Source organism: Rhinolophus hipposideros, assembly GCF_964194185.1.
Source record: "Rhinolophus hipposideros genome assembly, chromosome: 11".
In the NCBI taxonomy this organism is placed as follows: Eukaryota; Metazoa; Chordata; class Mammalia; order Chiroptera; family Rhinolophidae; genus Rhinolophus; species Rhinolophus hipposideros.
Genome location: NC_138057.1, coordinates 37972131 through 37987342, shown reverse-complemented (window position 1 = coordinate 37987342; position 15212 = coordinate 37972131). Strand labels below are relative to the sequence as shown.

The window sequence follows — 15212 nt, the reverse complement described above, 5'->3', positions numbered from 1 at the left end:
GAAAATGAAGAAAGTGTTCTTGTGCAACAGTGTGAAGCCACTGTCCTGTAGCGGTTTCAGGGTTTTTATTCTTTGGGAGTATGCGTACACAAAACCAAGCACATCTCTGAATGAAAGTGAACTAAATTTTTCCCCCACTATCTATTTTCTCCCAAACAGCTATATAGATCTCCACCTAACGTTTATGCTGAACTCCTTTGCAGTGGTTGTGGAAAAAAATGTATTTTGTCCTGTATGCTCTGGGAATAGAATATGTAATACAATATATTCCTCTAAACTAGATAAAGGATTTTCTCCCCAGAAATTCTATTTCAACCTTTGTTTTTGAAAATCTTTACACTGTATTTAAATACACAATCTTCATGAGACTACTGATCACACTTAAATATTTATTTGACAGTTTATGAAAGGCCTGAAACTTTGCTAAGTGTATTTCTTACTGAACAGTGTTGTATGATTGAGGTATTGAGCTCATTGTTTATCTAAAGGTACAGATATAATCTGAATCTAAAACAAAACTAAATGAACCCCCCCCCCCAAAAAAAAAAACCCAAGTGTGAAAATCACCTTGGTGTTAATTTTCTGTTGTCTTTCTCCTAAAAATAGGAGATTGGAAATTGGAACTATTAATTGAAACTTCAAGGTCATGAAGAGCTGGTTCACAATTTTATTAGGTCATAATTACTAATACTATACATATTTATAATTGTTTTCATGATAATTCATGAACCTGTCTCTTTCCTGGCATGTTTTATTTTTTGCTGTGACGGAGCATACCAGTCAATGTATTACAAAGACCTACCAAGATCTTAAATAAGAGGAAAAGTTTCCTCAGCCAGATTTTGGCTAGTTGTACTGAAACTCTTGTAAAGCAAAGACTGTAACTTATAGGACTGACCTTTAGGTTGGATACTGTTTTGAGAATTACGTCCCTGCTCAAAGAAGAAAAGGCTTGATGAGATCATGCCACCTTCTTGATTTTTCTTACAAGCCTGGATTTTCCATTCAGAAATATGTTCTCATCACAAGTGGAGGCAGGGTTGAAAAAGAGCTTAAAGGAGTCACCAGTATTGCGTTTTCATGAGGTGTTCAGTCTGATGCGGCCACAATGAATGGCATAGCGCAGGGCTGTGGGACCCCGGCTGCGTTGGGTTGGAGGGGCTGGATGAATTTGGGGACTGAGCCTAGCACATGGCCTCCAGGGCAAGTGTCCTCAACCACTGTGTGTGGGTGCTAAGCATGTATGGTGGTGAATTTGTCTTCTATATCAGCACCTTAGCAGTAGAAAGAACCAGGAAAACTCCGTTCTTTTAAAGAGCTCTTACTAGTTTTGAATTAATGCTGCTATCTCTGGATTGAGAAGATTTTCCTGTTGATTGTAGCATTAATTGGCTATCAGCCTAACAATATAAAATGGAATGGAACATTTTCCTTTTTCCTGTGTACCTACTGCCTTTCATGGTGGTGTTAAAATGATTACAAAGTATTGTGAGAGGTTGAGCTTGTCTAGGTAGTGTGCTGCTCTTTCTCTTTAGAATTCCTATTTGCACTTGGTAATAATACCTTTCAGCCACCTGCACGAAACTACGTACCAGGATTGAATTTTGTGACAATTAATGTGTTGACTTTTTTGCTTGAAATGGTGAATGTTCTCCATTTTTTCCCCAATCAGGGCAATTGATAGAGATTAGACAAATTTCTCAGAGCCTCAAGGATATTAAAAAAGGATTAAGTGGGAAATTCCAATTTCTCTCTGTGATATACACAGGAATACTTCGATTTAAGTTCAACAAATGCTTATTGAGTAGTTACTGTGTTTAAGGCCCTAGGAGAATACTAAGATGACTAAGGCATTGTCTCTGCTCTCAAGAGGCTTCTTGTAAGTCAACTGCAGGAAACAGACATACACATACGTGAACTGAAACAGAAGGCAGAACGCAAGATGATCCAATAAGAGTTTTAAACTGTATAGGGAAGAACAGGCAGGGAACTTTTTTCAGCATTTATACTTATATCTTTTAAGTGGATACATTTTCATATTCTTAGTAATATCTTTTATTCTTGAACTATTTGCCTAAGTTCCCTGTACAAATTTTTAATTGCATGATTTTTTTTTTTTAAATTATTACCAAGCCTTTTGGGCTACCACTTTTTATCCACAGTGAATAAATACAAGATACGCCTTTCAACGAACATTTAAATATGAAAAATTACGCTTCAAAACCTTTGTGATGTTCATTTTCAAATTCGATATGAATGACTTTGAGTTATCCCCCCTTTTTGAATTAACTGTGTTTAGGGGTTCAGCAGAGGCTGCAATAGCTCTTAAAATATATCTTAAAATACTGATGTGTTCCTTCTCTTTAGTATGTGCTTTTCATTAGAAATGACAGGTAGTATAAATAAATTAACTGTGTATTAAATAAAAACATTGTTCTGTAGTAAAAAATTTTCAATGACACCTAATAGTACTTACTTGCCTTGCAATCTTGAAAGCCAGAGGAAACTCTTCAACCTCTTTGCTCTATTGGGTTCCTCCTTTGTTCTCAGGATCCCCAACTCAAACTAATGCTACTAGAACTAACAACATTATGGATTAAACAGCCATTGTTGAGATAGCCTGAGAACCTCACCACCATTTTCAGAAGAGTTCCTTGGTCAGTTTCACTCTGCCTTTCAAGCAAGTGATTTCAAATTGTATTTAGGAATTACATTTCTCAGGGATGTGGTCAATTTTTTATCCACCATCCTCTAATGACTTCAGGAGCTCACAGTTCCTTATTGAATGAGTCAAATGTCAGTTTTTCCCATGAATAATTTAAATCTATAACAATCAATATATTTTAAAGTAATAGATTCAGTCATAATATTATTCCTAAAGTAGACTCACAAATGTAAAGGGAAATTCTAAGGCAATGTATTTGTTTGTATCTTATGTCTTTAAAAATCATAATAAATTGAGAGGGAAATCTGCGCACGATACGATTTTGGGTTGTAATTTTATTCTAAGTTATGACTACAACAATGTGTTATTTCTTAAGAAAAGAATGACTATATTTGCTGCTTATGCATTTACATGTTTTTCAGTAAAATAGAACTAATGGGCTCAGAATATATATATATATATATATATATATATATATGTATATATATATATGAAAAAAATATGTATATAGTTTTGCAGAAGGGTTATGGGGAAAACACAACCATGATTATTTTGATTTATTGATCGTTTTAGTTTGTGATAGACACCATCTGAATTTTCACAAATTGTTCCAAGTGGGACAGTGACTTCATTTAGCCTCTCACTGCCTTTTATTTGATTGGGGTTAACATCTGGAGATACGTTATCTCCCACAATGCGGCCCTCTAGCCTGTTTAGCGACAACCTTTCTCTCGCTGAAACAATGAAGTATCAGATGATTGCAGCCTCAAACAAAAGATTCCCACTCCCTTTTACGTAGATTATAGTCGTGATTCCCCTCCCACCCTGGTGAACTTGGCATTCAAGAATATCTCGTCTAGCCCTTTCTTTGTTAATGGACGATCATAAAGGGGTCTTTGTTAGTCTCTGTCATTTGTTCCAGCAGGTTATATCCATTATTTCATTCTTCTCTTTGGCACATGCATCAGTTTCTTCAATAGCACCTTGAATTGTTTTGTTTTTCTTTTGTCATAAAGCTTAAGCTTCATCTAAATAATTGCTTTTGTTCAGAAATCAAATCCCACAAACCCAGTGTTTTTGACACATACTGACTCTGAGAATGTTCTTTGCCCCATGTGAAATCAGCATCAATTCCTGGTTAGATTCTCTTCCTGTCCCCATTAATTTCCAGGTTGTTTGGGTCCTGAGAATGCTTCTTTGTGGCTTCTCTCATGACAACATTTTGTGTTAATGGATTTGCTGTAGTTTAAAGCAACTTAGAGGTACCCTTATGACTAGAATGCTATTCATTGTTTTGGTAGCAGTTGAGAGGATTAATTAAAAGGATATTGAATGAAGCCAGGTGGCTTTGAGAAACTCTAGTTGTTAAGGAAGGGCAGTAATGGAAAGGGTTGAACATCACATTTCTGGGAACATCTTACTTGGCCACAGTCATTGAAATAAGAATATTATATGACATAGCACTTTTCTCTTTTCCCTTTTTTTCTTTTCTCTTTCCTGCCCTGCCCTGCCCTCCCCTTCTTTTCACTTGGCAAAAAAACAGTAAAGTGTCATTCAAAACTTAGTCTTTCGTTCAAAAACTGTACGTGCTTATTATATACTACTTATAAATGCTTACTATAAATAATATAAAAAATAAAAGGACTGCCCTTTTTTTGTGTGAGCTTCTCTTAGATAAGAGTCATGCATCGTCTAGTGAACTTATGCATGAAGAATTCCTGAGAATTCCAACTGTGCCCTTCCAACACAGTTCTAGTTACACCCTTGTGAAACCGATTCTTTGAAGTTACTGCCTCTCAATGGTTTTGAAAGACTTATTCGTGTAACTGTTAAGAAACTGAACTCTAGAGTCAAAATACTTGGATTTGAGTTCTGGTTCTCCCATATACTAGCTAATTAACCTTTTTAAACCTCAGTTTCTCATGTGCAAAATGAGGATAATGGCATCTACCTATAGATTTATTGTATCGAATGTATTAGATGAGTTAATACACGTAAGTCGTTTGGAACAGTACCATGTGGTAAGTACTTTATGAGTGTTAGCTATTTTTAAAATCATCTTAATCATAATATTTGAATGCCTACTTTTTTAAAACAAAATTTGAGGATTTAAAGAGATAGTGTAGAATTTAGACTTCCTCATGAGATGAATTCACAGTCTATAGTTAAGTGATAATACAAGTAGAAATACTTTACTTCACCCTAAGATGAATCTAGTGGGGGAAATTAAACACTAAACATGAATGCTTGTCTATTGGAACTTGTTAGGACCTTTTTATGGTCCTCATAGGATGTGGACTTTAACTTCAGTTTGAAGAACTTAGAATAATTATAATCAAAGTATGACCACCGGTTTCAGTGTCACCAGCGTGTGTTTTAACAGTGTAAAACCCAGGGCTCTCTTTGTACTAGCTGAGCCGGAATCACGGGTAGAGAGCTCAGGAATCTACGTTTTTAACAAGCTCCCCTAGTGATTCTTAGGCATAATGAAAATTGAGAACGTTTGCTCTCAACCTAGGTGCTCTTTGGATCACTTTTGGGGGGTGGCATTTGAAAGATACAGGTGCTTGGATACTGACTTAATTAGTTGAAGTGTGGCACTGGGCAGGATTGAGAAGCAGTGGTATTAGCAGACGATTAGTGAAGGTGATGGTCCACACAGTTTATTATAGCAGGTGTCGATGTAAGAACATCCAAACCTGTGGAGAACTTTTATAAAAAGTTTTTTGAACTAAAGAGGATACACCGGGAAGCAAGATCTCAACAGACTGAGGGAAATGATCCCTAGAATAGCAGTTTGCAACTTCTTTTATGCATTTTGAATTAAAGATTATATGAAGGTAGGAGGAAGCAAGGTGGTGTCGCAAGCGACTGCTAAGCTCAGAGTCCGTGCTGCAGTCTATTCCTGCAAGTCACGGGTACTAACCCCCCAGAGACTCTCAGATCCCCAGGATCTACCTGGCACTGACAGGCCTCCGCTGTAGCCGTGGCACCAGCAAAGAACAGAGCACGCAAGATCTTAAATGCCTTTCAATAAGCTCTTGACTCAAATATCAACACACCAAACAGTGAAGCATCAATCAATACACCAAACAGTAAAGCACACAGAGTAATACAATAATTGGGTAAAATAGAGTAAGGAACCAGTCCCAAAGTCAATCAGAGACCTGGTGGAGTGAGGAAGGGTGGCTGGTCCCGGAGGTTGGTCCGGCAGAGGTTCTGTCCCAGTGGAGCAGAGCAGAGTGGAGGGTTCTCAGAGCAGAGGGACAGCATGGTTATCTCTGAGTCGAGACCTCCTCTCTGAGCTGCAAAAGTCCTCAGTTCTTATGCAATTCTGAGTGCCTTTCTGATGTCACTTTATCAGGGCAGCCAGCACCCTGACATCTTCACATGTTCAGTAGCAGACCTTCCGAGTGTAGCTGGTTACACCCAATTACAGGGCAACCAGGCAGCTCCCTGGGCGTTGTCTGCTAACTTTTCTTTGCATGCCCAAAACGTGGAGTTCCTCTTGTTCATTCAATATGGAGTCACTCATGCTCACACAAAACTCATTCTAACAGCTTCCAGGGGCGCTCTACACAGGTGGGGATTGGATTACAGGATAGTTAAGATTCTGTGTTCTCTTGAGGGTGGTTAGAGGGGTCTGAAAAAAAGGCATTTCAAAGGTGTGTTAGCCTAGATGGACAGAAACAATGGACAGCTTGTTTAAGGCAAAGATAAGCCTTTTACTAAAGAAGTTATGTGCCTGGTGGTTGACTATACGCCATAACCTGTCCATTTAGGAATTGATGATCTGATCACCCTGTGTGGTTACTCTCCATAGACCCTCTTTTTTTGTCCACAGAGGGATATAAGCCGACTTGATATTTTCAAGAAGTCATTGCAATGATTATCAGGGGCTGTGGGGTGGGGGAGAGGTGGAAATGGGGGAATTGTTGCTAAATGGCTACAGAGTTTCTGTTTGGGATGATGAAAAGTTCTGGAAATGGATGGTTATAATAGTTGTGCACCACCGTGAATGTACTTGATGCCACTGGACTATATACGCTTAAAAATGGTTAAAATGGTTACGTTTTATGCTGGGTGTATTTTATTACAATAGAAGGTACTAAAAACAAGCTGTTCCAATTCGTATATTTCTGAACCTTATTTTTTTTTCTTTTTGCAGTGACAGTGTATCATGCATGCCACTGATTCCAGGGGACACTCCCCTGCTTTTCTGCAACCTCAGAATGGAAATGGCCATCGCTCATCTGGCTATGTTCCCGGGAAGGTTGTCCCACTGCGTCCCCCTCCTCCTCCAAAGAGCCAAGCTCCAGCCAAATGTCCCTCCATCAGACAGGAAGCCCGGGCCAGCTTTGCTTTCTCACCTGAAGAGCAGCAAGCCCAGGGAGGAAGCCGAAAACAGAAGAGGCACAAAAATACTTTCATTTGCTTTGCGATTACTAGTTTCTCATTTTTTGTTGCACTTGCAGTCGTTTTAGGCATATCCTCAAAATATGCTCCAGATGGTAAGTGTGTGTATGTGTGCATGTGCGTTTGTGTATGTGTGTGTGTGCCCATAGAGAACAGACTCTAGGAGAAGGAAGAAGGAAAGGAAATAGTATAAAATAAAAAAAAACATTCTTGTTAAGTTGATTCTGGCTAACTAGCATATAATTAGATAACAAGAGGTGTAACTTCTTAGGAAAGAGAGTAATTGTTAAAGGAATCCATTGGGAATGATAAAATTAAAGGATTGCTCTTCATTTCCATTTTGCCACTTTGTCCCCGTGCTCACGATGTTCTTGGAGCATTTCTTTTTCAAATGCTAATTTTAAGAGTCTTTACTGAATTCTTGTGGTAGCACAGTTTCATCCTTTGTAGGAGGTATGATTTTCAGACTGCTAAAAGTTTTTAATAACTCGCTAACTGATAAACTCACTAGCTGTAGGTGGTAAACAACATTTGATTTTTTTAAAAAAATAAGTGAACATAATAAGATTTGTGTTCTGTGACTGGAGAGACTGTTCCAAAAGGGAAGCTTCCAACATTTTTGAGGAACAATGCATATCCTTAAAGGAAAACATCCATTAGGAGGTGTAAATTCTGATAACAATTATCTAAAAATCATTCATTACTTTTTAATTTCTTACATGGTCTTTGCTTTTCAGTTGGTAATATATTAATATTTGAGATGATTTTGAAGAAGTTTATTGTCCGTTAGCTTCAATATGGTACCAACAAAGAATGGCCTCATCCCAGAATTCCATCCATCCAGGTGAAAATCAGAGGGTTCAGTTCTGTGGGAGGAGAAGCAGACCAGAACCTGCATTGGGCACCATAATTGCCTGCATTTTCTTTTTAATCGTCTGTAACAGATTTTTTATATCCTTAAGTGAATCTAACATTTGAGAAACATTTACCATTTGCAAGACTTACAAATAGTTTACTTAGTGTTCATGGGTGCTTGAGGAGTTTTATAGACCTTAAGGTCTGAGGAAGAGGTAGTGTCAGTGTTTCTAAAAAGACCTGAAATAAGAGAGATGTTTGTATTAACACCTTTGTTGACCACGCCAGTTGGCCCCCGTTATGAACTTGTAACGTTGCTTTTCATTGCACGTGGCATTGAGTTTTCTTGTCCCTTTGCTCCAGCAGAAGAACCAATTCACTGCTGTTGAGTCATTCTTTCCAAGTAATGTGCAGTAAAGGGATGCTGGGTTAGCGGCTAATTAGAGCTGAAATCTGTGGCTTTCACGGAGGTTTTCATATTCCATCTAAGACACTGAATCGCTGATGTGGTTCCTCGAACCAACATGCTTTAGTTTCACATTTTGGCAGTAAAAGTGCAGAATGTCAGTGGAAATATCTGGTATGCTGAAATATTTCAGGGTCAGCCTCACTGTGGTTATTGCTCTTACGTAACTTTGATAATGCATCCACTGCTCGTCAGATGGGTAGCCAGGAAGATGGGGCGGGCTGAGCTATTTTGCAGTGCTTTTTGCAGACCACACATTTTTGCATTAAATGTACTTTACTGGAAGGAAACAACCGGGAGTTTTTGGTGATGATTCTAATGAAGCCTGCTCTCCTGGGGAATAATTATAAACAATTAAGAGGAATTATGTAACTATGGTAGTAGGCTCTAGATCTCAAAAGACTGGATTTCCTTCTCCATAGCTGGGTACAGTGCTTGTTACATGGCCGTACATTTACTTCTGATAAAACATTATGGAGAATTCCAGCTAGATTTTTTTTTTTGGGGGGGAGGGAATTTTAAGAAATTAAATGTGTTTTATCAGAATAAAGTGCTACCATTGCTCCTAGCTAAAATCATCACCTCTTCCAAATAGAAGGATAAAACCTTGAATTGTAAGGAAAATGACTGTATCATCTGCCAGCACAAGGCTACAGGATCCCCATTCGATCACAGCCACATGAGCAAGAATAACAGGAAATCCAAAGGCAGAAACAATTCCAGTGGTGAAAATATATGCCAGTTCTCAGCAGGCCCTGCTTGTTGCGTCAGAGTCATTGCATCAGAGTTGCTGTTTTGGCACTGAAATGGGAAATGTGAGAGATGGCATGAAATATCAGGATGAACAAGGCCAGTAAACATCATAATCTTCCAAAGCATATCCTAGCATAGGAAAAGTCAGTCCGGTAGCACCACTAAAGGATAACAACACAAGAGCTATGCCCGCCATGTCTTCCCCCAGCTTGATGTTTTGTGGGAAGAGAGGGAGTTAGAAGGAAAGTTCAAGAAATCTTCAATATTAAGTCAGAACAAATTCAAGGGGCTTCTTGTTTCTTTGTTGGGAAGAAAAGTTTTAAGGATTATTCTTAGTATGATTGTGATGATTTCTGATTTATCAGAATTAAATGTCAATGATTATGAAACTGCTGTGAGAAGAATTAATTTCATGAAGTAATTGCCAAGGACTTAACTAGTGGGACTAGTTTTAACTGTAGTAGTAACTATCACCTCAAAGAGAAAGCAGAAGCCTAGGACAACATGAGTGCTTAGAAATAAGATGTTTGTGGGGTGGCCGTTTAGCTCAGTTGGTTAGAGCTTGTGCTCTTAGCAACAGGTTACTGGTTCGATTCCCACTTGAGCCAGTGAGCTGCACCTTCCACAACTAGGTTGAAGACAATGACTTGAGCTGAGCTGCCACTGGGACGGCTGAATGGCGCAGTTGGTTAAAGCGCGTGCTCTTAGCAGCAAGGTTGCTAGTTCGATTCCCTCGTGGGATGGTGGGCTGTGCCCCCCCTACAACTAAATTGAAAATTGCGACTGGACTTGGAGCTGAGCTGCGCCCTCCACAACTAGACTGAAGGACAACGACTTGACTTGGAGCTGATGGGCCCTGGAAAAAGCACACTACTACCCAATAAAAATTAAAAAAAAGAAAGTTTGCATTAGTGTTACACAAGGTTAAAATGAGGAATCAGAATTTTCTTTCTATAAAAAATGTCTTTGTGCTGCACCCCAGCCTCTTTACTTTTTCTCATCTTATTTCTCAGTGTGTACCTTCCACTTTCATATGATTCCCAAGCACATCTTGCCGATTACTTTCTACCGTTGCTTAGTTTAGATATAGGGTCTGTCTTGCTGTTCCAACTGAGCAACCAAATAGAGTTGAATAGCTGGGGATACTGGGTCACTAATGTTCTTCTCCTTCCTGCCCCTTTTATTTAAATACTATCCACCCTTTGGAATCTACGTCTAGTGCCACCTGTTTCATTGAAGCTGCCTCAGGTGCTGCAGCCCCACCTCTCCTTTCTCTGAGCTCTTTTTTACCTCAAGTAACTACCAAATTGTTCAGTATTTAATTATTTCGTACATGGTGGCTGTTTCTCCCAAGCTAGATTATAAATTCTGAGGGCTGTGGGCTCATTGCTTTATGGTGCCAAAAAAAATGTATACAAGTGGACACTTTGGTCAACGTTGCTGACGCAGTGGTTCGCCGTAATCAGAAGTATCTGGACACTGATGGTAACCATTTTGAGCACCTCTTGTAATTGCGGAAGTCAAACGTGACTTGTATTCATCTTTTGTTACCGGTATATATTGAGTATTACAGTTAATACAGTTTTTTCCTTTCTTAAAATGTTACACATTTTTTTGGCACCCTGTGTGTGTGTGTGTGTGTGTGTGTGTGTGTATATATCATGATAATATACATATATCAATAAAATTTCTTTTTAAATAAATTTTAAAGTATCTAATACAGAATGGATTAATTGATTTTCAATAAATACTTGGTCATTGGTTGATTCAAATTGTTGTGATTTTTACCCCCTCTTCTTTCAAATTATAGCAGAAACTAAAGGTCCCATGCATTAAGTAGCTGTGGCAATGCAGAATACTTTTGTATTTTCATTATCACCTATCCAAGAGGCAAATTCGAATAACAACACTACAAGTAAAGTAAACCTCGTTTCTTAAAGGGAACGTCCATATTACTCATCTTGCTGGGTAATCATCAGTTTGGCTTCTCTAATCTGCAGTTTCCTCATGTCTGAAAATGAGAAGTCATGTATTTGGTCATTTGTCTCTTGCTGTTTTGTTGGGAAAGAGTACATGTCCAAAGACAGTGATATTTATCAGCCACTGCCTTTGGAACGGAGGAGGTGTTGTCACCAACTTTATGATTCACTGTGCATAGGAAGGAACTGGGGAAGACCTAATACTTGTATTGCTTAACAGTTTCCATTTTTTATTTACCATTATGTTCTGAAACATTTTCTGACACAGCTTTTTGAGGTCCAAGGACAATTCACAGTTTTGTCTCTTACTGTTGATTTATTTCCACAGTAGATGATTCAGGGGGAACTCCATTTTTACCTTGTGAAGTTTCACCTGAACTAGATGATAGCAACTTAGTTTTGTGGTGAAACCTTTTTGACGTGTGTAGGAAGTAAAGGATTTGACATATCTCTGCTGCGTAGGATGGGATGGGATTTCTATCCTTATAGAAAGAAATTGCAATAGGTCTGCCATAAATGGTGATAGTGCTTGGATTTGGCTAAAGGTACCCTTGCATTTTTGTTGTGTTAATAGGATATCCTTACATTGTTTTATAGAGAATTGCCCAGATCAAAACCCTCGCCTCAGGAACTGGGATCCAGGACAAGATTCTGCAAAGCAAGTTGTTATCAAGGAGGGAGATATGTTCCGTCTGACTTCAGATGCCACAGTGAATTCTATAGTCATTCAGGATGGAGGTAAGTAATGGTACCTGTCCATGGGAACTGCAAGGTTGCTCTTTATGTAGGGGAACATTTGATGCTTTTTATGTAGAAAATTATACTTAGCCTTTAGAATGTGGTGTCACTCTAACCATGGAGACATAAAAAGTTCCTAAGGTAGAACCATAGAATTCAAAAGGTAGAAGGACCTTAGAAATCACTCAAGATACTTGATTTATAGAAAAGGGAACAGTTCCAGAAGGTGATTTCTCATAATCAAATATTTGTTGCAGCTACGTAGAGTGATAATTAGCATGGGTTAGCATATGGAAAAACGAGATTCAGATTTGTAGGCTGTTAGACACATTTCTAAGAAATGATTTACTCGTACCTCTAAAGTGAATGGATTGAAATTCATTCGCATGAGAATTTTTAGTGTGTTGAGATACGAGTTCTTCATTTCTTCCTTTATCATGTTTGGAAAACAGGTTTAATTCTCTAACTAGACCCTTAGTAAATTCTTTCTCCCAACTTAGTTATGGGAGTGTCTTTTTTTTCCCTTCTCAAGGTGAATTCTATTTCTCTGTATCTCAGAAAGATGTTTCAGAAGTTGGCTGATACTAGTGTTATTCTCTGCAGGACTGCTTGTATTTGGGGATGATAAAGATGGATCCAGAAATATTACTTTGAGGACTCGTTACATCCTGATCAAGGATGGTGGGGCGCTTCATATTGGAGCAGAAAAATGCCGCTATAAATCCAAAGCGACAATTGCCTTGTATGGCAAGTCAGATGAAGGTGAAAGTATGCCAACATTTGGCAAAAAATTTATTGGTGTGGAAGCTGGAGGGACACTGGAGTTACACGGGGCACAGAAGGCATCGTGGACGTTGTTGGCTAGAACTCTGAACGCCTCAGGCTTGACCTATGGGTCTTATGCCTTTGAAAAGGACTTTTTCAGGGGCCTCAATGTGAGGGTCATTGACCAAGACACGGCCAAAATTTTGGAAAGTGAGAGGTTTGACACCCACGAATTCCACAATGAGAGCAGACGACTTCAGGAATTTCTGAGAGGCCAGTCTCCAGGACGGATTGTTGCTATTGCTGTCGGAGATTCAGCTGCCAAAAGCCTCTTACAGGGAACCATACAAATGATCCAGGACCGGCTGGGAAGTAAGCTGATCCAAGGATTGGGCTACAGGTGGGCATACCTTGTGTACTTCCCTTTCCAGCTATGTGTGAGCGTCTGCGTCTCTGAATGGAGAGCAAGGGTGGAGAAAGACACAGAAGACACCACAGTCTGACTTCAGGTCAGAATGGCCACCACCATTTGGAGGACTGGTTGCCTCTTACATTGAAACATGGGACTGGAGGACAGGAATCTGGTTACAAATGCTCTTTTCTTAGCTTTGGTTTATGAAGCACTTTGGGAACTGTAGCACTAAGCTTGTGAAAAGAACAGAAATGTGGTATTGAAAAAAAAATGGTCAGGCAGTTCAAGGACAATTTATATCCCTCTTTCATTACCTTCTGAAGCATGTCATGGGAAACTCAGGCTAATTGAGGCAACTTAAGAGTTGAAAGTTTCACACTCAATTCCCTGCTAAGGAGTAAAAGTTGTTTTAAGAGCCTAAGGGGGTGGAACATTAACAGTTTTTTTTTTTTTGTTTTTGAAATCCTTTGCATACTAACTGGGATCTGCTTATTTGATTGGTGCAGGTCTCTGGAGGTCTGATTCCTGTGGGGAGGAAGAAGGTGGAGGGCTGGGAACTTCATCAGGATAGTAGGATTCATTTCTACTATTTATGCTTCCTGTGCCATATTCTAGTTAGCCATGGTTTCCTACTGCAGCCCTGCATCTGGGGAAGTAGCCGGCTCAACATTTAATTCAAAAACCAGAAGTTTCAATTCTGCCTACTGTTAGTAAAGTGAGGGAATATCTGCAGTGAAAAGTAAGAGAGTTTCAGAACTCACGTGTTGAAATGATCTAGTTATTATTTTATTTTATTTTTTGATGGTTGGTTGGTCTAAGTCTTTTTTTCCTTTGGAAATGTGGTTGTTGGAATGGAATATTATCTACAGAAATTCTGGAGAAAGAAGACAAAGGTAGTGAAGAAAAAAGGTCTGTCTTGTTCTAAAAACACTTTTTATTCACCCAGGGAGTATTTCGGAGGTGCTCAGAGCTGGGTACCTGCAGATGCTTAGATGAAAGGACACCATCTCAGAGCCGTTTAAACCAAGACCTAAATAGATGAGTGTTGTCCAGTGAGACATTGCTCCATCTACAGGCTGTAATGGAAGTGTGTGTAGAAGGAGCCCCCAAGTTGGCCTGGGATAGTCAGTGGAGGCTGCCCAAAAGCAGGCAAGAGGCTTGAAGGATGTTTAGGTGGGTGCTATCTAGGTAGTGGAGAAGGAGGTCTTTCCAGACAGAGGAAGACACTTAGCATGTGCAAAACCTCAAAAGTGGTTTTTAAAAATAATTTAAAAAATACATAATACACAAACAGTCAAGTGCTAAAAAACAAGAATGTAGAGTTTAATGACTTACTGCAATGGGATTCCTGGGTAGCTACCATCCAGTTCAAGACAGAACATTGCCAGTGGTCGGAAACCCCCCTCCCGCCCCCTCCTGTTCACTGATCAGGTAACCCAGGTAACCACTCTCCTGAATTTGTGGAGAATACTGAAGTTTAGGTTTGTCTGGTTTTGAACTTCATATAAATGAGGGCAGACAATATATCATATTTTGTGTCTAGCTTCTTTGCTCAACTCTGTTACTAATTGTCATTTATGTTGTTGCATGTAGCCGTGGCACATTTTCATTACTGCTTATTTTCTATTGTTTGTTTATGCCACTGCTGGATATCTGGGTGGTTTCCCAGTTTGGACCTCTGTTATCAAAAGTGCTTCTTTGAATGTTTTTACTTATCTCTTGATGCACATATGCATGTATTTCTGTGGTTTATAGATCTGGGAATGAAGCATCATGGTCTTTTCAAAGTTAGACTCCTACTTGGTTTCATAATCCAGTAACACCAGGGGTTACAACTTTTGTTTCTTTGTGCCATTCCTGTTCTAGATTTGTGTGATCATTAGCTATGAATATTTTGTGTCATCCCCCTGTTTTTTGGTTACTCTCCCTACTGGTTTCTAAATTCCCTTTACAATGTGGCTGCTGATTTGATGGAGGAATTCGAGTTGTGATCCTTTGCCAACGTTCCATTGCTTTGACATTATCTCCAGAGTGCATAAACGTACTCCTTTGAAGATAATGTCCTGGTGCACTGAAATTTTCCTCAAGTGGAGGAGGGAAGTAGGAGTGTTCTGGAGATAATGTCAATAGACTAGAACATTGTTTTATAGTTGCTGAGGCAGT

The 15212-nt window shown here is 39.1% G+C and overlaps 1 protein-coding gene across 3 annotated transcripts in view; it reads left to right on the top strand.

The window, feature by feature from the left end:
• The window catches only part of CEMIP2 (cell migration inducing hyaluronidase 2), a 71548-nt gene that overhangs the window by 9473 nt on the left and 46863 nt on the right, over positions 1-15212 (top strand). For all 3 annotated transcript variants that reach the window (XM_081066121.1, XM_081066120.1, XM_081066119.1), the window contains exons 2-4: positions 6834-7176; positions 11732-11872; positions 12476-13037. In XM_081066121.1, coding sequence (XP_080922247.1) covers positions 6846-7176; positions 11732-11872; positions 12476-13037 — 1034 coding nt within the window. In that variant the 5' untranslated portion in view covers positions 6834-6845. The remainder of the gene's footprint in view (positions 1-6833; positions 7177-11731; positions 11873-12475; positions 13038-15212) is intronic.